General features: G+C 44.1%; 1 protein-coding gene across 1 annotated transcript in view; it reads right to left on the minus strand.

Annotated features, from left to right (window-relative positions):
* Window positions 1-25,000, minus strand: part of sptbn5 (spectrin, beta, non-erythrocytic 5) — a gene marked incomplete at both ends in the record, with an annotated part of 78,870 nt that overhangs the window by 40,136 nt on the left and 13,734 nt on the right. The window contains 24 exons of the mRNA XM_080850265.1: window positions 130-240; window positions 6,356-6,470; window positions 7,559-7,798; window positions 9,010-9,155; window positions 9,457-9,589; window positions 9,870-10,027; window positions 10,294-10,407; window positions 10,610-10,810; window positions 11,334-11,520; window positions 12,379-12,605; window positions 13,553-13,717; window positions 13,957-14,127; window positions 14,336-14,435; window positions 15,816-15,955; window positions 16,940-17,165; window positions 19,942-20,229; window positions 20,784-21,038; window positions 21,376-21,506; window positions 21,709-21,861; window positions 22,314-22,535; window positions 22,748-22,884; window positions 23,188-23,368; window positions 24,131-24,346; window positions 24,902-25,000. The exon at window positions 24,902-25,000 is cut by the window's right edge and continues 102 nt beyond it. Of these exons, the coding sequence (XP_080706391.1) occupies window positions 130-240; window positions 6,356-6,470; window positions 7,559-7,798; window positions 9,010-9,155; window positions 9,457-9,589; window positions 9,870-10,027; window positions 10,294-10,407; window positions 10,610-10,810; window positions 11,334-11,520; window positions 12,379-12,605; window positions 13,553-13,717; window positions 13,957-14,127; window positions 14,336-14,435; window positions 15,816-15,955; window positions 16,940-17,165; window positions 19,942-20,229; window positions 20,784-21,038; window positions 21,376-21,506; window positions 21,709-21,861; window positions 22,314-22,535; window positions 22,748-22,884; window positions 23,188-23,368; window positions 24,131-24,346; window positions 24,902-25,000 (4,116 nt within the window). The remainder of the gene's footprint in view (window positions 1-129; window positions 241-6,355; window positions 6,471-7,558; window positions 7,799-9,009; window positions 9,156-9,456; window positions 9,590-9,869; window positions 10,028-10,293; window positions 10,408-10,609; window positions 10,811-11,333; window positions 11,521-12,378; window positions 12,606-13,552; window positions 13,718-13,956; window positions 14,128-14,335; window positions 14,436-15,815; window positions 15,956-16,939; window positions 17,166-19,941; window positions 20,230-20,783; window positions 21,039-21,375; window positions 21,507-21,708; window positions 21,862-22,313; window positions 22,536-22,747; window positions 22,885-23,187; window positions 23,369-24,130; window positions 24,347-24,901) is intronic.

Here is a 25,000-nt window from a genome sequence, read left to right on the forward strand (position 1 = left end):
AAGTGTATTGTCTTCAGGGAACATTAATGGAAAAGAGACAGTTACACTCACACAAACACACACACACACACACACACACACACACACACACACACACACACACACACACACACACACACAGAGTAGTACCTGCTGCTCATTCCCAGTGAGCTCATGAACCAGTGCCTCATGTTTGCGTAGCTGAGAGAGAACTCCCTGCAGGTCCTTAGCAATGTCCTCAGGTATGCTCTTAAAGCGCTCCTGTAAGACAAGACAATACATCTTCAGGTATGCTCTTAAAGCGCTCCTGTAAGACAAGACAATACATCTTCAGGTATGCTCTTAAAGCGCTCCTGTAAGACAAGACAATACATCTTCAGGTATGCTCTTAAAGGGCTCCTGTAAGGCAAGACAATACATCTTCAGGTATGCTCTTAAAGGGCTCCTGTAAGACAAGACAATACATCTTCAGTTATACTCTTAATGTTGGATGCTACACTGCATTTCGTTGTCTCAGTACTTGTACTGCAATGACAATAAAGTTAAATCTAATTTAATCTAATCTAATCTTAAAGGGCTCCTGTAAGACAAGACAAGCCTGTGTGTGTATGAGTAGAGAGGGAGAGACAAGCCTGTGTGTGTATGTGTGAGAGGGAGAGACAAGCCTGTGTGTGTATGTGGGGAGAGAGAGAATCATCATCATTGCCTTCTTGCCTTAATTTAGTGCAAAAACAAAATCAATACTTGGTGCAACCTGGTAGTGTTAAATCTCGATTACCATATAATCGTCAGTTCTGTGTTTGAAACAAGAGGAGAGATGAGCAGACACCTCACGCCCTGCCCTTGTGTCTGCCACGTCTTTGTTAATTGCACCAGTCCCTCATCAAAATAAAAATCAATACTTGGTGCAACCTGCCATTGTCTTCAAAAACAGCATCAATTGGCCTATAGGTACACTTGTACAGTTTTTTAAGGTACTGGGCTGGTAGTGTTAAATCTCGTCCTGCCCCGTATCACCTAGTGTATTTAGTCTGTGTGTTCAAGTGTCTTATTGCCAGTTCGTCTTAGTTTCCTCTGTGTCCCTAGCATCCCAGCGATTTCTCATTGTATAATGTTTTCCGAGTGTTGCCAACCTCTACCTGTCTTTCGAACCCTGCCTTTGCCTTCTCCATACTGGATTTTCCGCATGATCTCCATACTGCCTGCCTGTGAACCGAGCCCCCGACCAGACCCACACCGAACCTATCCGCATGATCTGCATACTGTCTGCCTGTGTACCAAGCCCCCGACCAGACCTAAATCCTGTCGCCGTCTTCTCCTGGTTGGATTTGTTTGCTTGCCTTTGGACTGTCTAGCCGTGTACCAAACTCTGCTAGTAAAACGTACTGCCTAATCCTTACCCCTGTGTCCGAGTCTTGCAAGTGAGTTCTGTTGTCTGTTTGTTACAGGTAGGTTGTTTCAAACATCTTGGAGAACTAGCCACAGTTCTTTAGTGGATTTAGACTGTCTTGATTATTTCTGTCTCTTCGTGTAATCTCAAATTAAAATGGCTTCTGCCAGTTCTGCCCTGATGGCCTTCAGTTTTTCAATCTGCAATATGGTCCATTTCTTTGTCCAACAGCATACAAGTGTCTGGAACACTTTTCAACTTTTCAGTTTCAATATCAGTTTGACGATAAGAAAGAAAATAACTGTGAAACAACAAACACGCCTAAAACATTTGCACAGTTCTTGTATCTACAGTACTGTGTGTGTGTGTGTGGGGGGGGTGTGTGTGTGTGCGTGTGTGTGTGGGGGGGGGGGGGGGGGGGGGGGAGTGCATATACAGTATGTTCAAGAGTATGAATTTAGAGAGTTTTTCTGAGCTGATAAAAAGATACTGTGAAGTAAAAACAAATTGTTTTCTTATCCCCTTAGGCACCTGCTTCACACTTTTGAAGGTGAATGTCTGGCCTCTCTTAATCTCACACTCACAGCATATTCCTACATAGTTTCACACATGATCTTTCTCTCCCCTGTCAAAGGTGATAATTGGACAGCTAATTCACTAGACAACAGAATGCTAATTCACAGCCCTCTAAGAGTAGACTAGTCTAGTAGTACACTATCCTTTAATGTCTTTAAAAGTCAGCTGTTTGCATGCCATGCAAAATAGATAAAATGTTGTGTATAGCCAACCATGTTAAGGGCTCAAGCACATTAAAGCCAGAGAGGTTTTCTCTTTTGTGGTCAATTGTGAATTAAAATCCTGTTCCAGAGCATAGTGGTGTATCTATATATTAAGTGTTATTACATCTATTGGGTATTAAGTTGTGTGTGGAATTGCTACTGGCTAGGGAACAAAATAAACAGAGTTAACACAATTGTTTTGAGGTTTAAAGTCTACATTTTCATTGACAAAATAATTTTCTTCTGACTATGTCAGTAAATTAAATAACTATTATACATTCAGATGCAAGTCCCTTGACTTTTTATGACATCTTTATGATGCACTTGATGAGAACTTTTGTTCCTTATATTGGTTTGAAATGTTATACCGCATGTGAACATTTAATTGAGAAACAGTGTAAATTAATTTAAATAACCACTTTTAAATAATGGGAAATAATTATATCCCAACCTACAGTACATGTGCCATCCTCTACAAATGATCTGTTCAGTCAAAAAGCTGAAAGACAGTCAACCGGGTTTACATAAAGACCACAGTACACACTCATTTCTACAGCAGTCATCTTTCACTTTGAAATAATGGCTATGCCCCTAAATACCTTGGGATAAATATTCCATGACAGAATCACTACCAAAGGAATGTTAGTTTGCCCCTGTCTTTTATCACACCGTGGAGACAGGCTGTAAAACTTTCCTTATGTCTTTTTGATTCTACCCAGTGAGTTCTTTTGCTTATCATATTTGTAAATGAAATGTCTAAATGTAAACTATATGCAATTCAGTATTTCTAATCATATAATTCGCAAAATCCATTGAATCAGAAATACTGGCATACTGTACATATATATAAAAAAATAAGGTTTCACAAATAGTATATTATTCTAAAAGTGGAGATCACGGTTTGAATTAACTCTCCGAAGAAAGAATGATTTTATTCGCGAATGTGACACTCTACTCTTTCATCGCAACCACATTTGTCGGCGTTCTTTTGTTTGTTTATGTAGTCACAAAGCTTCCGCATTATGTGGTCATGTTTTTCGTCAAACTCCCAATGAAGATACGGATAGGTTTCCTAAAGTGTAGACTCCCAACCTTTGCCACACCTCCAAGCAGCACGACCTCGGCTATTTATAGCACTTAATTGTGCATCGCCGACCATTAATTATTTGCCCAGGAGAACGCGAAGTTCAGCAACACCACCAGGTCCAACTTTCACCGAAAAATGACTACAATTAGGTTCGGGACCAGCTGCGGACCATCCGCAAGGAATTCCTTCCGAGAGGCAAACCCGCATTGGGAGGATGAAAGCGGTAAGTTTTATTTCGTGTTGTTTCATAGGTCCAGAGGCATAGCCTACACATAATTAACTGTAATTTTGTGACATAGCCCGAGCCCTAATTATGCTGTGTATGTACCCATCTTTTAAAGCTGTAGACGACATAGACGCTGATAGACCTGTACAGTGCCCCTTCGACAAGAACCACGTAATTCGTACGTGTCGGTTCGCATACCACATCCAGAAATGTGAAAAGGTTTGTTCCAAAGTTTTGCTATTTGACGTGATAGCTGGAACCACTCAGTTGATGAGATTGATTGTTATTCAATTAAATGCTGTTGAAATCTTAATGTTATGTTTATTTTAGAACAACCCGGAGCTTGCCGCACAGATGGTGATATGCCCCTATAATGCACAACATCGCATGCTGAAGCACGAGATGGACAAACACGTGAACAAATGTGTAAACAGAAAAACGGAAAGGTCGAAAGAGTGTAAGTATATCTCACACCATGTAACCATAGTACTTGTTTAAGTTTATTTAATCGTGCATGTGACTTGAATCCATCTAATTCTCTTTTTTCTCATTAGCCGACGTCAAAGAAGTTCTACCGAAATTTCAAGTGCCTGTGAACAGATTTTCTGCACCCAAGAGTGAAGAGGACTGGGATACCGGTGAGTTTTTAAGGGACAAAATGGGATTTTTTTCTGCCAATAAAATAGTATACCTCTATAGACTACAATTACAGCCTGTAGTATAATCAATTCTATTTCATTTCAGAGTCAGACTTCACAGCTGACCCATTCGTCTGGGGTAAGCCTGTGTCTTCCCACACGCCTCCTCCACAGAATGGTTGGGTTGGGTAAGTGATTTTCCAGTGAATAATGATTAGCTATACAATGTTACTCATTTCATTTTAGGCTGTTTTATTTAATTGTTTACCTATTTAGTCATCTTTCTTTTACTCCTCCAGACCTACGCCATCAACTACAAAAAGTGCAACTCCTGGGCTACGTTTACCATCAACCCTTCCCTGGAAAAACTGTAAGTCTGAATCTATGCAACAACACTTCTAAATGTATTTCATACAGGCCTTGTCTAACCCATATTTCCAGCCACACTACCACTGGATACACTTCCACTTCAAGAACTTCAGTACTTGTTCAAATGTTTAGCATAAAAAGTACCTTAAATGCTCTAGGATCAAACCAATGAATTTATTGAATTTCACTTTAAATGTATCTGAATAAATTACACGTGGCAGGCAGGCATCTAGAATAACAATAATAATATATATTGTATATAATATATATAATAATAATTTAAATAAGGACTTAAAATAAATAAATATCCCTTTCCTTTGTTTGCCTGCAGGATTTCCCCTTTTTAATCCGAAGGAACCCATCAACTGAACAGTTTTTTTTTTTTATGCACAGACTCTAGACACATTGAAGGAGAATCAGCACAAAATTATTTCCATGTTATTTAGAAAGAGGGCACTTTCCTGGAGGTATGCATGTGTTGTTGATCATGTCCAGATTTTAGACTGTTTTTAGACAATGTATGAATGTATTGTGGGCCGTGTCCACATTTTAGACTGTTTTTAGACAATATTTTAGATAATAAAGACCATTTTTAAGCCCCCTTCCATTCTGTCTGTTTTTTAAGTGAGTCTGGCATTAATTGGCATTTTTAGAAGACTATGCACAAACTTCTCAGCCCTGGTTTATAAACGCACTAAACAAAACACAATACAATTCTACACTACTGAAAGAAACCACTCTAAATAGTTATCATCAAACGTGCTGAAATAGAAGCTTGTATAACTATATGTATGCCAATAGCTTGGCACTCTGAGATTCCTCTGTATGAAGAGTGCGTTAAAATTAAATGAATTATTTTCATTATAAGTTTCAAACCTCCACTCTTTTTTTACACAACTTTAGAACATCACATCCATTCAGCACAGTATAAATGTAAAATTATGATTAGATTCCTAATTATTCCTATTCAGATTTTTGGGAGAAAATATGGGAGTGGTTTTCAGTTTGTTTGTTTGTGAAAGAATAATGCTGTTCTTCGGCGAATGCCTTAATGAAAACGCCAAAGTCGGTTCCTTGGTTCAAGTTATCAGTAACATCGGCACAGCATGCTTCCATGCCATGAGGCAAGTCTTCTTCCTCATTACAGAAATGTACAGTTCTTACAGGGTAGAATTAACATATTAAACAACGTCATAAAGTGTGTGTGTGGGGGTGGAGGTCAAGGTAGGGGGTGTGAACATGCGAGGGTGTGACTGGCAGGGGAGAGGTCTAGCTTGACCAAGAACTATAGCCAGGTAGGGCCATATAAATGCTAATATATTTGGCTTCAACCATCTGGTCGTGGCTGCAGACAAAAGCCATCAATCAGAGTCTAATAGCTCTGGGTCCAGGACACACAAAAGGCCAGGAGCCAAGTTTGATTGCTTTGGTCTGGTGTATTCAAAATGAGAGTGGGGGTCTATTTGAGATATGGTCTGGTATATGAAATTCACCTAAATCTAACATTTGTTTTAGCAGTATATATTCGGCTGTCTTCCTAACATGCTCTAAGACAGTATTCAGCACAGCAGCAACAATGTTGGAACTGAAGTTGTCCTTTTGTTGAAAGCTGCTTTGAGATTGATTTCTCTTTTTGATGGCAAGTTATGCATTTTGTGAAGGTCTGATTAGTTTTTGAAGAAATTAACAACACTACATGAATTGCATCAAGTTATTAAAATGAATTAATGTAATTAGTGAAATGCAATTACTTCCTTCACAAAATAATCACATTCATTCATGTAATGCAGAAGGCAGACAAATATCTTATCAAATCAAATTAGCATCAATTTAGTTGTGTTGAGTATTTTGTAGTAATTTTGAGTTTTGTGTCCCTCAGTGGCCTACCTCTATCTGTGCCAGTGCCTCCAGCAGGTCCTTGTGGCATCCGTAACATTTCTCTGACTGCAGCAGCCTGTCCTGTCTCTCCTGAGCCAGAGTCTGCAGGTCATCCCATAGCTCCCTATTACACACAGGTCACAGGTCATAGGTCACAGGTCACAGGTCATTGAGAGGTAAACAAATAAACAAAAACAGGTAAACAAATCACTGTCAGAGCAGGGAAGGTGAGGAAAACAATGCAAGAAAATTAAACAGGCTACTCTTTTATGGTGTAAATAGTATAAATAAAAATACATCAGATTTATATAGTGCTTTTCAAAGTTCTCAAAGACGCTTACAAACTGTGGGATAAAAAAACAAATAAACAGTAATCTCATTTATAGTCGTCATTTGTTTACTGTAAAAACAGTAAACATTGTTTTTTTCCGGTGGTTGAAAATGTGGGCATTTCAGAAATACAAACGTATATGCCAGCACCAATATGTCAATACCAAATGAATTGGTCATCTTGGCTTAAGAAACACAACCGCTCACATCTCTGTTGCTGCATCCAAATTTTGTTGAATGCAAATACAATAACATGATGTGTAATTCGCTGTTTTGTTTGTGTGTTTGTATCAAAACAACAACAAGACATTAGTCTTCATGTGTTGATCTAAGTGGTTAATCAAGCACTTGTGATTTTCTGTTTCCATTTGCTCAGATAATGGGGATGACTCTATCTCCCCCCCTGGGGCATCCGCCTCTACCTATGCCTTTCCCCCTGCCTCTACCTCAACTGCAGATACACCACTCTCTACACCAGGGCCACCTTACTCTAGCCCAGAGAGAGCTGCCTCCGTCTCTGCCACAAAGCTCCGGACCACCAGAAGGAGTAAGTCATGTTAAAGGGGCAGTAGGCCTGTTTTAAATGTTTGGTGCTTCACATTACTTCATTTGAGTTCATGTTTGCTTATGTGAAATGCATCATTATATACTGGACAAGTCTGAGAACTGCATAGTAGAGGCTCTGGTCAACCCTCTAAAGAGCTGTTATTGATTTACCTCGAACTTAAGAAGACACTGGCACAAAAGTCTTCATACATACATATATATATATATATATATATATATATAGGACTTTAGAAAATGATTAGGATGCCATACAAATAATTGGTGTATTCGATAATGCCTATAGGACGAAGATCTACACCGCTGAGCCCCGACTACAGGGCCATGATCAAGTGGATGGACATGATCGAGTGGATGGGGGAACAGCAGAGGAGGGCAGAGGAGTCCAGGGCAGAGGAGAGGGCGGAGCGACTAGCTGCACGGGAGGCTGCACGGGAGGCTGCACGGGAGGCTGCACGGGCTGCACGGGAGGCTGCACGGGAGGCTGCACGGGCTGCTCGGGAGGCTGCACGGGAGGCTGCACAGCAAGACAACTTGAGGTGTCTGGAAGACGCGCTGCTGAGGAGCGAGCACAGCACCCAACAGATGTTGGCTGACCTGATGGCTGTTCTTAGAGGTGTGTACCCAGCCCCGCAAGCCCCACCACAGCAAGCCCCTTAGCAACACTACCCAAGAGACGATGGTGTTGACTATAATGGTGTGGGCACCAACCACCGTCTCTGAAAAAAGAAATGATACATTTTTTGTGTTTTTATTTACTTTTTGTGTGTTAATGTTGTTCCTTTTTCTGGTTTTGGTTATGTAAATAGTTTTTGTATTTAATAAAAGTGCCTTTTAGCATTATAAAGACTTTTCATTCACTCTTCATCAAAGTAGTTTCTAGGCTCATCTGGCTCATCTGACGGGCTGTCCGACATGGAGTCTTCTGAACTCGTGTTGTTATTAGGCTCATCATCTGAAATTGTGTCGTCGGTAGGCTCGCCAACTAACAGTAAACGAGCTGCAGATTGCAAAACGTCTCGGCACATCTGTGAGTGTCTCAAATGAATGATTTTGACGCAGCAAACGGCGTCGGAAGCTGCCTGTTCACGATGGGGATCCATGTTGATGGTGTTAGTACACAAAGAAGGTGGGAGTGGGAGTGGGAGCGCATCTCCGTCGTCTCGCGCTCTTGCGGGAGAAAGTGGGAGAAACACCCTTTGCGCATGCCCAAGGCAAGGTAAGCGGACTAAACTTCGGTCCATGTAACAGCTTAACAACAAGAGCCGATTCCCTTAGAATTTTTCACACCTTCTCGCAAAACCGACTCCGTCAGAGCGGATTACAAAAAAACACACACGTAAACGACCCTTGTAAAGGCTTTTCTCATAGAGCTCATTGTGTGTGTGTCTTCGTGTCGAACAAGTAGTACCTGAGCTCATTGTGTGTGTGTCTTTGTGTCGAACAAGCTGTACCTGAGCTCATTGTGTGTGTGTGTGTGTGTATGTGTGTGTGTGTGTGTGTGTGTGTATGTGTGTGCCAAACGATCAGTACCTGAGCTCATTGTGTGTGTGTGTGCCAAACAATCATTACCTGAGCTCATCGTGTGTGTGTGTGTTTGTGTGTGTGTGTGCCAAACGATCAGTACCTGAGCTCATCGTGTGTGTGTGTTTGTGTGTGTGTGTGCCAAACGATCAGTACCTGAGCTCATCGTGTGTGTGTCCCAAACGATCAGTACCTGAGCTCATCGCGTGTGTGTTTTGTGTGTGTGTGTGCCAAATGATTAATACCTGAGCTCATCGTGTGTGTGCCGAATAAGGCGTGCCTCGGGATGGTTGTTTCTGACGAGCGAGTCAGCGAGGTCCTTGCAGCCGTGCAGTCTCTCCATTCCTACCTCCAGCTGCTGGAGGAACGCTGCAAACTTCCCACGCAGTTGCTGCCAAAACAGAGATGCCCACATACACACACACACACACACACACACACAATACAACAATTGAAAATCATCCAAGGGATAAACATGTCCACTAAAGCTTTCATTCTGTTAAAGCAAAATAAAAAATAAAAAAACGCAAATTGACACCTAATCGCTTAACTTAAAAATAATGACTTAAGAATGACTTTTACCATTTGACGTGATTGAATTGGTGGTATTTGATCATACATACTGTATGTAGAAACATGAAGAACAGATCATTATCCAACAAGTATGAGGGATCTTGAGGAATGGTTCTCACCAGCACATTGTTGTAGTCGGTGCCATAGTCCTGAGATGACGCGACCTGTCTCTGCTGAGAGATCCAGTCCTCCAGCTCGGAGGACTCCCGCTGGAACTCGTGCAGGTGAAGGGCCTCCTGCAGCCTCTGGGAGCTGAGCAAAACACATCAGCGATTCGCATGAGCATTTATTAAGATCAGAACCACGAGTGTATGAAGGGCTAACGTTAGCCAATGTAACAGGTAAATATACCACAAACCACAAAAATATAATATTGCATGTCATATCTTCAAATCATACATCATCCGTACTTGTCATTGTCACATGAAATTTCACTTCATAAGACCACAGCAAATTCTATTGTATTTCATCACATTGTTTCCTGTTGCATTAACTGACATGTCATTTCACTGACATATTAGCAGCATGTTACCGGAGAGTAGCCAGTTGCTCCAGTTCAGTCATCTGGCTTCTGATGCGGCTGCAGGGCCGGTTCAGTTCATCGAGGCCCATGGTTCGGACCGCATGCTCCACACTGCTCTTCAGATCTTCTACCTCCGCTACCAACACCTCTATCTTCCCTTCTACTGCCTACACACACACACACACACACACACACACACACACACACACACACACATGGTTGATGACAGTGGGTATTCAATTTATTTATTAAATAAAAGAAGACCAGAGTTGGAATTGTGGGGGTCAGTGCTCAGTGCAGGTATGTTTTATTTGCAATCTGCAGACCGTTATGCTCCTCTGCTAATCTGAGCTCATATCCCATGTTCATGTTGTGTGTCACTGATATGGACACCCTGATCTGGTTCTGCTTCAGTTTTCTCAGGTGGCTGTACCTGGTGCTGTATGATGAGGCTTTCGGTCGCAGGCTCAGATCTGCCGTAATCCGTACTGACCAGGGCCAAGCACTCAGACACCCGCGTCTCCAGTTCGGTACAGTCCAGCAAGATCTGAAGAGCAATCGAAAAACACAAGACTTTGAGACCACAGGAAGTACTGACTTCACTAACTCCTGAATGTAAATGTAAATAAAACCGCGTCTTCAAATTTACAATAGAATGTATGTGGATGTTTTTTTATGTTGACACAGGACATGCTCCTGACGAGAGATTTCCTGTACGATATGGTATTCATCCCCTCCGCATCACTGACCTGTTCGCGGGCGCGAGCCTTGTTGAGGTGGACGGCCCTCCGGTCACAGGACTCCTCCAGCTCCTCCCACTCCTCGGCCAGGTTGTCACACCTCTCCTGCAGCTCCGTCCCGGCCCACGCGTGCGACCTCCTCAGGGCCTCGCCCCTCTCCTGCATGCGCTGCAGCTGCTGGCGGTGAGCGTTCACCTCGGCCTGCAGCTCCTGGGGAGAGGAGAGCGGAGATGGGAGGGGAGGGAAAGACATAGAGGAGGAGAGAGAGAGAGAGAGAGAGAGAGAGAGAGAGAGAGAGAGAGAGAGAGAGAGGAAAGAGAGAAGAACAATACAACAGAGTGGGGGAAGAAAGAAAATGATAGGAGTGAGAGCAGCAGACACAAGAAAGGGAAGGGTGCAGTTTGTCAAATGACAACTAACAAAGTGCCCTTTTGAGAAGAACGCGACTAAAAATCCAGAATCACATAACCCCTATTCTATGAAATGTATTTTTGATTTTACTTCATATTATATTTATTAATACTATTATTATTTGCACCAAATCATATTATTTAATATCAGTTAACATGCAGTCCAAACAGTGTCTGTACATCATGCAAGGTGTGTCTTTCATGCTAATGTTGCCCCAATGGAAACAACAGATCAGGCAGGAAGTATGAGGTGAAAACAACAGAACCTGTAAAACTACAGCCTTTGTGATGCCTCCGAACCACACGGACCCAGAACCCGTTACCTTATGTTTCTTGAGCAGGCTGATGGCCCCGGCCAGGGACTTGCTGTAGCTGCTGGTCTCGGCGAGAGGCTGGTGCTCGGAGATCCAGGTGAGCTCCAGGTCCACGTCGTGGTAGAAGCCAAACAGCTCCACGGCCGCCTCCAGCTGACACCTGCGCTCGTCCAGGGGCTTCTGCAGGGACTTAAACCTGCACAGAGAGAGATTCGAAGAGAATCAATATGCCAGTCACATTGTTGACTTAAGCACACACAAACACACACACACACCCACACACACCCACACACACACACACACACACACACACACACACACACACACACACACAGGGACTTAAACCTGCACAGAGAGAGGGTAGTGTTCGGGAAGAGTTCACTTTATCTTTACATTAATGAATTGTTAATCACTTTCATTTTCTATGTGGGATCAATTAAAGTTTTCTAATCTTTATCTTAATTACTATCAAAGTAAGCTTTGCCATTACAGGTGTTTCCTGCAGAGTTGTGCCATAGTCTCGGATCCCAAATTACCGGCAATTGCATTCCCAAATAAAGAATCAATTATTAATGACAGACAACCAGTCACTTCAGTATCTTTTGTGCTTTCAACATTTTACTTTATATTCATTTACATCCGGGTTTTGAGCACTAAGCCTCAATGATTCAATGCAAAATTTTACTCCAGATTAATCATCTGACTCTATGAAGGCATCTCTAAAACAACCAAAATAAAAGCACAAAGCGCTTCACCAGATGCAAATAAGCCTGTATATTTCCCACAGCATTACACTACAATTGTAAATGTATATGTAATGTAAATGTAAATGTAAATGTAATGTAATGTAATGTCAAGTAAATGTAATGTAATGTAATGTAATGTAATGTAATGTAAATGTAAATGTAATGTAATGTAAATGTAAATGTAATGTAATGTAATGTCAAGTAAATGTAATGTAATGTAATGTAATGTAATGTAATGTAATGTAAATGTAAATGTAATGTAATGTAATGTTAATGTAATGTAAATGTAAAATGATGAAGGGTCTCACAGCTTCAGGTAAGTGTCCGTCTCCTGCAGGATGGTCTGCGAGTCGAAGTGGTTGGTGGCCAGGTGTTTGGCACGGGACACGATGGAGTTGATCTTGTCTGCGAGCTCCTGCGCCTCCTGTTCCAGCTGCTGGTGCTCCTTCAGGAGGAGGCGACTGGAGCGGAGGTCCTCTCCTTTCACCGCAACCTGCAGCATCCTCTGGATGGCCTCGATCTTCAGCTTTGCATCCTGGGATAAAAAATGAACTCAAATCACTTTAAAGCACTTTCAACTGCAACTCTTGTACGAAATGTGCTATATAAATAAAGTCTTACTTACTTACTTACTAAATGTATATTGATACTTTGCAGAAACACAGACATTATGTAAGGATCCATTCCAAAAAAACGTAAGATGAACAAACTAGCTTTCTGTCAAAATATTGCAGTATGGGACATGGACATAAAATTTGGTCTCATTCTACTGGTAGGTTCTTTTGTACTTCTCTAAGTACAATTGGTACGGTGACACTGTTTCCAAGAAGCACAAAATGATGTGTGGTTCAATTACTGAATATGTAAGATGAAGAACAAACCAGGCATTCGATCAAAACAAACCCCCAGGGCATCGCTGTAGGCAACATGAATATCGATTTGGGGTTCTAAACTTGGCAGGTGTAGTGAATGTGACTTACATTTCACCCTTGTTATTAGTGTGGTTCTACACACCGTTGTCATGCAGTTATTTAATGAATGTGTTATGTGTTATGTTAAGTCTGACTGACTGTTCCGGGATCGTGGTCCCTTTAAATATCCAATGTTGATGATGACGTACAGACCCATGCTTGTTTGGTCACGTTACAACGCCATCTTGTTTATCAGTGTCTTTATATGCTGAATTAAACGAGTTGGACACTTGTGTGCTCAACGTGAGTAATTGTCTTTGATGTTTAAATGCAACTTGCATTAAATGCATTGCAACTATTGATGCACCTCAATATGTAGATATATTGCTTTTTTGATTTATGATATTTATTAATCTATTTATTAATTGTAATTTATTATTATTTAGCAGTGGAAGAAGTCTGTTGCTGCCTCTACTGTCTCGTTTTCTTTGTGACAATGACAATAAAGTACTTTGAACTTTGAACTTCCACACAGGTATCAATGACGTATAAAGTGCTGTCTGGTTCTCACCTGTAGAAGCTCCATGAGCTGCTCCTGCTGACCGGCCTGTCTGAGTTTATCTCCCCTGTCGGCCATCTTCCTCTGAAGCTCGTCCCAGCGCCGGCGCACCTGTCTGCACGTCTTCTGCACCTCCTGCTTCGTAGAGGGACTGTCCACCTGCACCTCCTGCCCTAACTGGAGACCCACACCTGGTTATGAACACTCTCATTCAGACCTGTCTCAGGGACATAGATAAAGCTATAGAAAAAGCCTAAATAGAGACCAGCACACCACAATAAAGCAAAATCACACACACACACACACACACACACACACACACACACACACACACACACACACACACACACACACACACACACACACACACACACACACACACACACAAGCACACACACCCACACACACACACTTACTTCAAGCAGCCGGTCCAAGCGCACTTGGTTGGCCTGCATCTCCTTCTCGGCCGCCTCATGCTTCTTCAGCTTGCGGAGGACATTAGTAGGGTCCCGGTACGACTCGTCCTCCGCGATCTGAAACTTCTCATCCATCCACAGGAGCATCTCCTCCTCGTCCCTGAGGAACTCCTGTCATGGTAGAACCACACGGGAATTTACTCTGCTCCTATAAGCTCTTATACATACAGCTCTCATAACTGGAGACATGGAGGGGGAGGAAATTACACTTGCACACGTTACAAAATGGACAAGGGTTTACAAATGTAACGTTTACCCCCCCACATTGTAACTGTATAATGAGTTCTGATAATAAACATAATTTATCAGGCTTGCTGACCTGATGTTTTTTGGCGGCAAGAAGCTTGGACCTCCTCTCCTTACAGCTCTGCCTGACTCTCATGCTCCTCTCCTGGATACTCTCTGATCTCGCCTGGATCCTAGACGATTGTGAAGAAACATAGATCAAGAACCGTTACATTACCCCTCACAGAACCGTTACATTACCCCTCACAGAACCGTTACATTACCCCTCACAGAACCGCTACATTACCCCTCACAGAACCATTACATTACCCCTCACAGAACCCTCACAGAACCGTTACATTACCCCTCACAGAACCGTTACATTACCCCTCACAGAACCGTTACATTACCGCTCACAGAACCGTTACATTACCCCTCACAGAACCGTTACATTACCCCTCACAGAACCGCTACATTACCCCTCACAGAACCATTACATTACCCCTCACAGAACCTTCACAGAACCGTTACATTACCCCTCACAGAACCGTTACATTACCCCTCACAGAACCGTTACATTACCGCTCACAGAACCGTTACATTACCCCTCACAGAACCGTTACATTACCCCTCACAGAACCGTTACATTACCGCGCACAGAACCGGTACATTACCGTTACATTACCGCTCACAGAACCGGTACATTACCCCTCATAGAACTGTTACATTACCCCTCACAGAACCGTTACATTACCGCTCACAGAACCGGTACATTACCCCTCACAGAACCGTTACATTACCCCTCACAGAACAGTTACATTACCCCTCACAGAACCGTTACATTACCCCTCACAGAACCGTTACATTACCCCTCACAGAACCATTACATTACCGTTACATTACCCCTCACAGAACCGTTACATTACCCCTCACAGAACCGTTACATTACCCCTCACAGAACCGTTACATTACCGCTCACAGAACCGGTACATTACCCCTCACAGAACCCTTACATTACCCCTCACAGAACCATTACATTACCCCTCACAGAACAGTTACATTACCCCTCACAGAACCGTTACATTACCCCTCACAGAACCGTTACATTACCCCTCACAGAACCGTAACACAGAACCGTTAGAGTACCCCTCAGCCTTCCCTTGTTTCAGCCCACTGGAGGCCTAGGCCAAAGAGACTGGAAGTTGACTGAGGTACGTGTGTGATCAAGAATGACAAGGAACTGAAAAACACATCTGCGGTATAAGCAGAAATGATACTGGCCTACAAGAGTGATCATTCTGTGGTAATTAAAGAAAAACAGGAAACAATAATTGCGCAGAGGGGATGTCCAAGCAAAGGATTCTGGGAAGGCACTACAGTCACTTCATTCATAGAATCTGCTGTTCCACGGTATGTTGATTTCAGTCTGTCGATGGCTGATATGGATAGACTTTGTTTGGGGACTCCAATGCAGTTACTCCAATGCATGTCGTCTTACAAAAGGCCTTAAAAACAGGTCACTAAAAGACTACAAACAAATCAGTACTTCCAATAGGAGAGAGTGCCGGGCTTACTGTTGGGCAGCAAAGTGGCGCTTTTTTACAAGCTCTCGGCTCTTCTCGTGAAAGTTGTTGATCTGCAGCTCCAACGCATGAAGCAGAGCCTCCAATTCATCCTGCCTGCCCAGCAAGCTGTGTACATTATCCACAGAGCCCTACACACACAGATACACAGATACACACACCCACACACATGCACACACACACACACACACACACACACACACACACACTCACACAGAGACACACACACACACACACTCTCACACAGAGACACACACACATACAGAGACACACACACACACACACACACACACACACACACACACACACACACACACACACACACACACACACACACACACACACACACTCACACAGAGACACACACACACACACATACACACACACACACACACACAGACAAACACACACGCACATACGCGTTGAGACAAACATCATCATAAATAGCATCCAATTATCTCACAAATTATTCCAATTATCTCAAACTATGATGGGCAAACTCAGAATACATAATGTTATTTCAAAGTCATCTCATTACACTACAATATCAAACAAACAATTCTGCACAAAAAAGCTTTACAGCTTACATCTTTACAGTTTAACACTTTACAGCTTTCAGTACCACTTTCAGTACCTCTTTATGAGAGAGGAGCACAAACAACATTTGCATAGCTTGCAAATGTTGTTTGCGAGTTTGCACAGAACAAAAACGCCTACGGCACTCACTTCACATAAGAGGAGCACAAACAACATTTGCCCAGAACATAAACGTCTACGGCACTCACTTCACATAAGAAGGGCACAAACAACATTTGCCCAGAACATAAACGTCTACGGCACTCACTTCACATAAGAGGAGCACAAATAACATTTGCACAGAACATAAACGTCTACGGCACTCCCTTCATATAAGAGGAGCACAAACAACATTTGCACAGAACATAAACGTCTACGTTCTATGCAAACTCGCAAACATCTTTCATAAAGGGGTTCTAAAAATGGTAAGCTGTATAGTGTTTAACTGTAAAGTGGTAAGCTTTTTTGTGCAGAATTGTTTGTTTGATATTGTAGTGTATGGAGATAACTTTGAAATAACATGATCTATCGGCACTCACCCCCAGGTCGGTGACCCTGAGGCGGGCCTCGTGAGCGGAGAGCGTGGCCTCAATGCGGTCGGCCTCCTGGTTGAGCTTCTGCAGCTCAAGGCCCTGCTCCAGCGTGCGCTTGCGGCCCGTCCACAGCCGGTCCAGCCCGGCCCACTCCTCCTCCAGCTGGGCCAGGGTGCGCCGCACCTCCCCGCGGTCCCCCAGCGTGCTCCCCAGCTTCTCCATCTCCTTCAGCCTGACAGGAGAGAGAGACGCTCTCATATGCTCGTTTGCTTACGTCATTCTCAAATCAATGTCAATCGATCAATCTGTGATTTGATCAGTGGCGTTTCTACATTAGGGGCAGGTGGGGCACTGCCCCAACAGATGGCGCTGTTGCGCAGAAAGCTCAATACATTCATACTTCGCGGCAAACTATCTCAATCGATCAATCTGTGATTTGATTATCTATCTATCTATTACTTTTATTGTTTGTCAATTCATCAATGTATTAATAGAGCACTGTTCACTTACACTAGCATTTAGGAAGATACAATTTTGAATTTGATTGATATCGTCAGCCTGACAGGAGAGAGACGCTCTCATATGCTTATTTGCTTATGTCCTTCTCAAGTCAATCTCAATCGATCAATCTGTGATTCGATTATCTATTTTATCTATCTATCTATCACTTTTATTGTTTGTCAATTCATCAATGTATTAATAGCGCACTGTTCACTTACACTAGTATTTAGGAAGAAACAATTTTGAATTTGATTGATATTGTGGCATTGCAGTCACTTACTACCAGGGATTAAAAACGAAATATTTTTCATTTAGTTTCGTTCTGACCAGAAACGTTATTTTTCTGTTCCGTTCCAGTGTTCCTGTGCTTCTCTTCATGTTATTAACCGGTTAGAACCTTATAAAAGAACGGTTAATAACGTTCTTTTCAAAAATGTCATGGGGGGGGGGGGGGGGGGTGCGCGTGCCTAATGTTTGTCATTATGGGGGGGGGGGGGGGCGCGTGCTTAATGTTTGTCATTATTCGCGTGCGTGCGTGAAGCCTATAGGCTAAATGCAATGCGCACTTTTCCAACGTTGTGGAAACGGAGTTTGCCTACAACTTATAATAAATAATGAAACAACATTATATCACCTTGCAGTTCAATTTTATTTGTTTCCAGTCGGCAACATGAAATTAGGCTGCAGGACCATTTAAACGCAAACATGTCTTTCGAAAAGTCCGTTCAAAAAAAAGAAAGCAAGAAATGCAGCAGCGTAGACCCATGGCTATTCAAAACAAAATGACAACAAACTCAGCCGGTCACATTTAGGCCTACATTCAAATTCGGAAAGCATCTCCAACAAAACGTTCTCCATTACGCGCAAAATAAACACAACTCATGTCCATAGCTAGAGGCCTATGCCTACTCTCTTCTATTAACTCGAGAGTTAGCCTATTTGAAATGGACAACAGATAGCTTAGATACCAAATTGCTTATTCAGTTTAAGGAAAAGTATGTCCTCCAAAACATTCTCCTTCAGATTGCTGCGCAAAGGAGACAGGATATATTTGAGAGGCGAAAAGGCACGCTCTACACTGACCTAGGTAACGGGCACAGGCAGCACAATCATTGCAGATCTGTTAGGCTACTCACAGCTTGCTAGTGTCAACAGTAGTTTCACTTCAGCCAGGCGTGTCTGGGTAACATTTAGCGGGCAGGTAGCCAAGCCCATCACTTCCGGAATAAAACTTTATTTCAAGATTTATTTTAACAATTATTTTATTCCCACAATATTTCAAGAAAGGTTATTTGGAACGAAAAATAACGTTATTAACCGGTTATTTAAAATTGAAAATATTGTTTTCACTCCGGAACAGCTGAAATTGTTTTTGTTCCGGTTTTCGATTACGTTCATCACAAAATTTCGTTCTTTACCGGTTTTCGTTTTCGTTCTTTGAACCGTTTCTAATCCCTGCTTACTACCATATGGTCACTACATCTTTATTCTATGCTCCTCTAAATATAACTAACAATAGCAGGTCATGGTGATGGTTTTGTGCTTTCTCTCCAGATCAGTCTGTGTGTTTTTTGGGGGGAGTTATGGTCTACTTATAGCCTATACTTACAAGTATGCATCTACTTATGGAGTATACATACTATGTTGTTCCGATCATTCCTCTATGTGTTTCTGAATTCAATAAAAAACCCAAATCATTGTTATGCCCCTCCTCTACTCCATCCTGTCTGTCTGCCTCACCTCACCCTGTGCTGCTGGTCATGCACCTCCTCTACTCCACACCTCTCCCTGTGCTGCTGGTCATGCGCCTCCTCTACTCCTCACCTCTCCCTGTGCTGCTGGTCATGCGCCTCCTCCACTCCATCCTGTCTGTGTCTGTCTGCCTCACCTCTCCCTGTGCTGCTGGTCATGCGCCTCCTCTACTCCACACCTCTCCCTGTGCTGCTGGTCATGCGCCTCCTCTACTCCTCACCTCTCCCTGTGCTGCTGGTCATGCGCCTCCTCCACTCCATCCTGTCTGTGTCTGTCTGCCTCACCTCTCCCTGTGCTGCTGGTCATGCGCCTCCTCTACTCCACACCTCTCCCTGTGCTGCTGGTCATGCGCCTCCTCTACTCCTCACCTCTCCCTGTGCTGCTGGTCATGCGCCTCCTCTACTCCTCACCTCTCCCTGTGCTGCTGGTCATGCGCCTCCTCTACTCCTCACCTCTCCCTGTACTGCTGGTCATGCGCCTCCTCTACTCCTCACCTCTCCCTTGGCTGCTGGTCATGCGCCTCCTCTACTCCTCACCTCTCCCTGTGCTGTTGGTCATGCGCCTCCTCTACTCCTCACCTCTCCCTGTGCTGCTGGTCATGCGCCTCCTCTACTCCTCACCTCTCCCTGTGCTGCTGGTCATGCGCCTCCTCTACTCCTCATCTCTCCCTGTACTGCTGGTCATGCGCCTCCTCTACTCCTCATCTCTCCCTGTACTGCTGGTCATGCGCCTCCTCTACTCCTACACCTCCTCACCTCTCCCTGTGCTGCTGGATCTCCTGCTGCAGCTCCTGGTGTCTCTCCAGGAGGGCCTGAGCCGTGGCCACGTCCGAGCCCTGCTCCTCCTCCGTGATCTGCTCCCGCGCGGCCTCCGCCCACTGCAGGAGGTCCCGCGTCTCCTTCTGGAAGAGCTGCAGCCGCCGCGCCTCCTCCAGTCTCCGCTGGCGCTCCTCCGCCTGGGCCCGCACCTCCCGCAGCAGCGCCTCCAGGCCACGCACCTCCTCCAGGATGGCGGCGCTCTCCGCAGGACTGCAGTCTTGTTTCCTGGGAGATGGGGAGAGGAAGGAGGAGGTGGGACTTAGACAAAAGACAAGACTGCAAGGAGAGCACCCTAGACTGTCTGGACTGGAGGCCCCCTGAATGGAGACAGTGGTACAGGGGGTAGAGGAGTCGTTTAGTAATCTGAAGGTTGCTAGTTCGATTCCCCACTCCTCCTTACCAAGTGTGTAAGTGTCCTTGAGCAAGGCACCGAACCCCTAAACTCCTCCTGATGTATACATGCAATTTCCTTGTAAGTCTCTTTGGATAAAAGCGTCTGCTAAATGACTAAATGTAAATGTGAATGAAACATCTCAATGGACTCACAAGACAAGTAAAGGCACCAAGGGACAAAATTATAATTATTCCGAATTCCTCAAGTCTCTCTCAAATGAGACATCTTAGGGCGTGGTGGTCCCTGAATAAGTGGGTATACTCTTATTTGCTTTAAGCAGCCCATACAGCACAGGATAAACACCCTGGTTTGAGAAGTGGGTATACGCAATGCTGATTGAAAAATAAGTGGGTATACTCCGTAGTTCCATTAGCTTGGCACTAACATCTTAGCCACGCTCTTGAGGTACTCAATCTTCCTCTCCAGGGCGTCGATCTCTCTCAGGGCCTGCAGCTGCCTCCGCTCCTCGGTCTGGAGCGCTGCGGGGGAGCCGCCTACGTCGGGGGGGTTGTCCAGCTCTGCCAGCTTCTCCTGCAGCTGCGCCCGCGCCTCCTCGCAGCTCTGGAGGAACGAGCGCACGTCGGCCGAGCTCATCAGCTCATGGGCCTTCTCATCCTTCAGCTGCTGCAGGCGCTCCCATCTGACGGAGAGACACACGGGGCATGATCATACGGCTATATTCGATCATTTGAAGTGAATGAATAAGTTCTTCGATTGGTCCATGACACTAGGTCAAGTCCCGTATTGTTATACTGCAGTCCCTGCGATAAGGAACCGAACCACTGCAGTCCAAGACATGCCAAGACGCACAGCCAAATGAGACAAACGTAATTTGGCATACTGAATAAATGTAGATTTATGACATTTCCAAAAATATGACGTCCATTGTTAAGTTCATCATTTAATATCATGAATCTAATTTGATAAGTTAAACTTAAGATTCTGTGATAGTGTTCCCTTTCCAGTGTTATTCTGACCTGCGGGTCACCTGTCCTTGTTTGGTCTGAATCTCTCGCTTTTTGCTGTGGCGGCTCTTCACGAGCCCCTCCCCCAGCCTGGTGATGTCATCCAGCTGTCCCTTCCCACTGGCCAGCTCTGTCAGGAAGTTCTACAGGAAGACACAGACCCGGAGAGGTGAATTTGTCAGCCGCATGCCTGACCTCAACTGAGTGATCCCCATAAAAATGTCAGGCCCCAGAACATGATTTTATGATATTATACAAATGTCAGGGTATTTGAGGTCAGTGAAGCAATGACTGATCAGGAACTTGCTAATGGGATTAGACTGGAGCCAGACGGGTGGATCTCACCTCATATTTGGCCTGCACTCCCCCGGCGGCGTCCATGTCAGCGCTGAAGGTGTCGAGGATGTGCTCCTTGTCCTCCATCCAGGACTCAAACTCATCACACGTGTTGTAGAACTGATGCAGCTGTGCGGCTTCATCCAGAGCCTGCTTCCTTGACTACGCAGAAGAGAGAGAACATCACATCAACCTTAAAAGACCATTGTGAGTGGCCCTTTAATTCATCATAGGTTTTTTTCCCAAGTTGTTCTATTTTGGATTTGTTTTCCAAGTCTTGTTCTATTTTTGTTTCTATTTTTGTTCATGAACACATCTCGTCCAGCTGGTTTGTTGACCTAAGATCAGCAGAAAAGATGTAGGCTGCTGTCCTATCTCTAGTGAATATCCTCACACTCATTCAGAAAAGATGTCGGCTGCTGTCCTATCTCTAGTGAATATCTTCACATTCATTCAGAAAAGATGTCGGCTGCTGTCCTATCTCTAGTGAATATCTTCACACTCATTCAGATGAAAAGTGAAAGTGAAAGTGAAAGTGAAAGTGAAAGTGAAAGTGACTATGATATGGAGATATGGGCAGCGTGGGGCGGAGGAGCTGAAGCTGGAGGCCTCACCTGGGCCAGCTGGGAGAGGCTCCTGTAGTCGTCCTCCAGCTCCCTCTGAGTCCCCTCCACCGTGTCCCTCTGGAAGTGGGGGTCGGGGATCCACTTGACTGAGATCTCTGCGGTGCCTCGGCGCATGGAACGACGGCGGCGAGGGGGTTTCACCCTCCGCGGGGGGCTCTCAGACACCCCGTTTGTCGTGGGAGGCGTCGGAGAGACAGGTGGGGCTTTAGACTGGAATAGATTGGGATTCAGAGACTCAGATGGTAAAAGCAGGTATGATTGTCACATCCATGCCATGAAAGGATTCGATTCAGATCAGTGAAACAAACTATCTACAGTAAAACTCAATCCAAGCACACTAGAAACCAAAAATCTGAGGACAGACATTTTAGAAACCGCAGAACAGAACCAACACCAAGCGGTCCATGGGTCTGGATCCTCACCATGGGCTGCAGGTCAGTGAGGTACACAGTAGGAACCAGCTGCTCGTTCCCTTTACTGTCCTTCACCAGCCACTGCTCCTTACTCTCCTGGCTGAGGACCGTAACCACCTCCCCACGGTCCATGGTGACCTTTGGCCCTGAAAACACCACAAACTCAAGGTGAGATTGATGCTGAAGACACACCAGTGAAGCAATAACACAGTCAAGGGAGGTCAATTGGTGGCTTAGGTAATGAAAAGTACAGTGAGACAGGCAGAGCACGGTCAGTAAGGCAATAAGTATACTTTATACACTCTAAATATAAGTATACTTTATACACACAAAATATAAGTATTCTTTATACACTCTAAATATGAGTAGACTTTATACACACTAAATATAAGAATACTTTATACATATTCTGTACTATGATTTTGTTCATAACTGAGGTGTAGACGTGCCTCTGTATTTGAATCTGATCTTGGCTGTGCCTCCCTGTGGCTCAGAAGGAGTCTTTGGCGTCACGTTCTCCTTCGGCACAGGCAGCTTCCCTCGTTCCTTTGCACCACCTTCCTCCTCCTCCTGCTCCTCCTCCTCACCGGAGTCGCTGAACTGAGCCATCCTTCTCCTCTGAGGCTCCAGCTAGACAAGGGGGAAGGGAAGCCCATACATCAGGGGCGGCAGTGGTACAGGAGGTTGAGAAGTCGTTTAGTAATCAGAAGGTTGCTAGTTTGATTCCCTGCCAAAGCGTCCTTGAGCAAGACACTGAACACCTATCTGCTCCTGATGTGCAGTGTGCCATCAGGGTAAATTTGAAAATGTGCACACATCCTTGTAAGTTGCTTTGGATAAAATTTAAATGTAAATCTATAAATACACTCATGTCTTTCAAAGCACCGCTGAGGTGACTGTTTCAAGATTAAGATTCAAGGCAACACAAGTTGCCAGATATAAGAGTGATTAATGTTGACATCTCTGTCTGTGAGTCCCCCTTATTAATTCAGAAATGTGTTAACTACTTTGCATCGAGGCCCAGAAGAGGCAAACCCACTTCTGCCGATCTGTTACATCCCTCGTGCATATTTAAAATGTAAAACATTTAAAACTCTCGTGCATATTTAAAATGTAAAACATTTAAAACTCTCGTGCATATTTAAAATGTAATACATTTACAACTGTCAGGGGATGTTTAAACAGTAATGGCCAGCTGGATGCCAACAGACAGACAGACTCACAGTGAGCAGGAGTTGGCCTGTTTGTTAATGTGTGTGTGTGTGTGTGTGTGTGTGTGTGTGTGTGTGTGTGTGTGTGAGTGTGTGTGTGTGTGTGTTGTGTGTGTGTGTGTGTGTGTGTGTGTGTGTGTGTGTGTGTGTGTGTGTGTGTGTGTGTGTGTGACAGACTCACAGTGAGCACGGTCAGAGCAGCCATCTGGGCGGCGTTCTTGGCCTGCTCGCCCAGGCGCTTGACCTCGGAGGCGTAGGCGCCGATCTCCTTCTCCAGGCGCTGGTGGCGCTGCAGCAGGGCGGCACTGCTCCACTCGTCCTTCCCATGATCCTCGCTGGCCAGGATGGGCCTGCGGTCGCCCAGCCAGGAGTTGGCCTCAGCAGCGTCGGCGAAGTACTGAGAGAGGGAAGTGGTGATAATAATAATAATAATAATAATAATTCATTTAATTTGTAGTGCACTCTACATTCAAACTGAATCTAAGAGTGCTACATAGTTAAAAAACAGTCCATAACAAAAGCATAGTTTAAAGAATAATACGTTTTTAAAATGTAGGAAACGCCTTTCTGAATAAAAAGGTTTTTAGGCCAGTCTTAAAACAGTCAGTGCGGAGGTGAGGAGACTAGGTCAAGGTAGAAGCGCAGGGGTCACTTGATCCCTGATGATACGAAAGGCAACTGCTCTGGATTTGTTTTCATGATGTTATTGCTTCTATTTCAAAATTATGCTGGTGGCACTGAAGAGTTAATTTATTACAATACATACATGACATGTTCATACCCCAACAGCCTTCATCAAACCTTTCATTTGTACTTAATAATCAAACCTGATGTATTGACAACTGTCAGCTGGATAGTTTTTATTTGTATTTTATTCTATGTGTGTGTGTGTGTGTTTGTGTTTGAGAGAGATATCGTTTGCATGCGTGTGTTTGTGTACTAGTGTATGCACCTGTTTGATGACACTGGCAGCATGCAAGCGCTCTCTGTGATTGGTCACTTCTCCCCTGAGCTGTTCCCACTGGCGTCCCAGCGTCCTCAGCCACTTCCT

The sequence above is a fragment of the Sprattus sprattus genome (genome assembly GCF_963457725.1).
Source record: "Sprattus sprattus genome assembly, chromosome: 13".
In the NCBI taxonomy this organism is placed as follows: domain Eukaryota; kingdom Metazoa; phylum Chordata; class Actinopteri; order Clupeiformes; family Clupeidae; genus Sprattus; species Sprattus sprattus.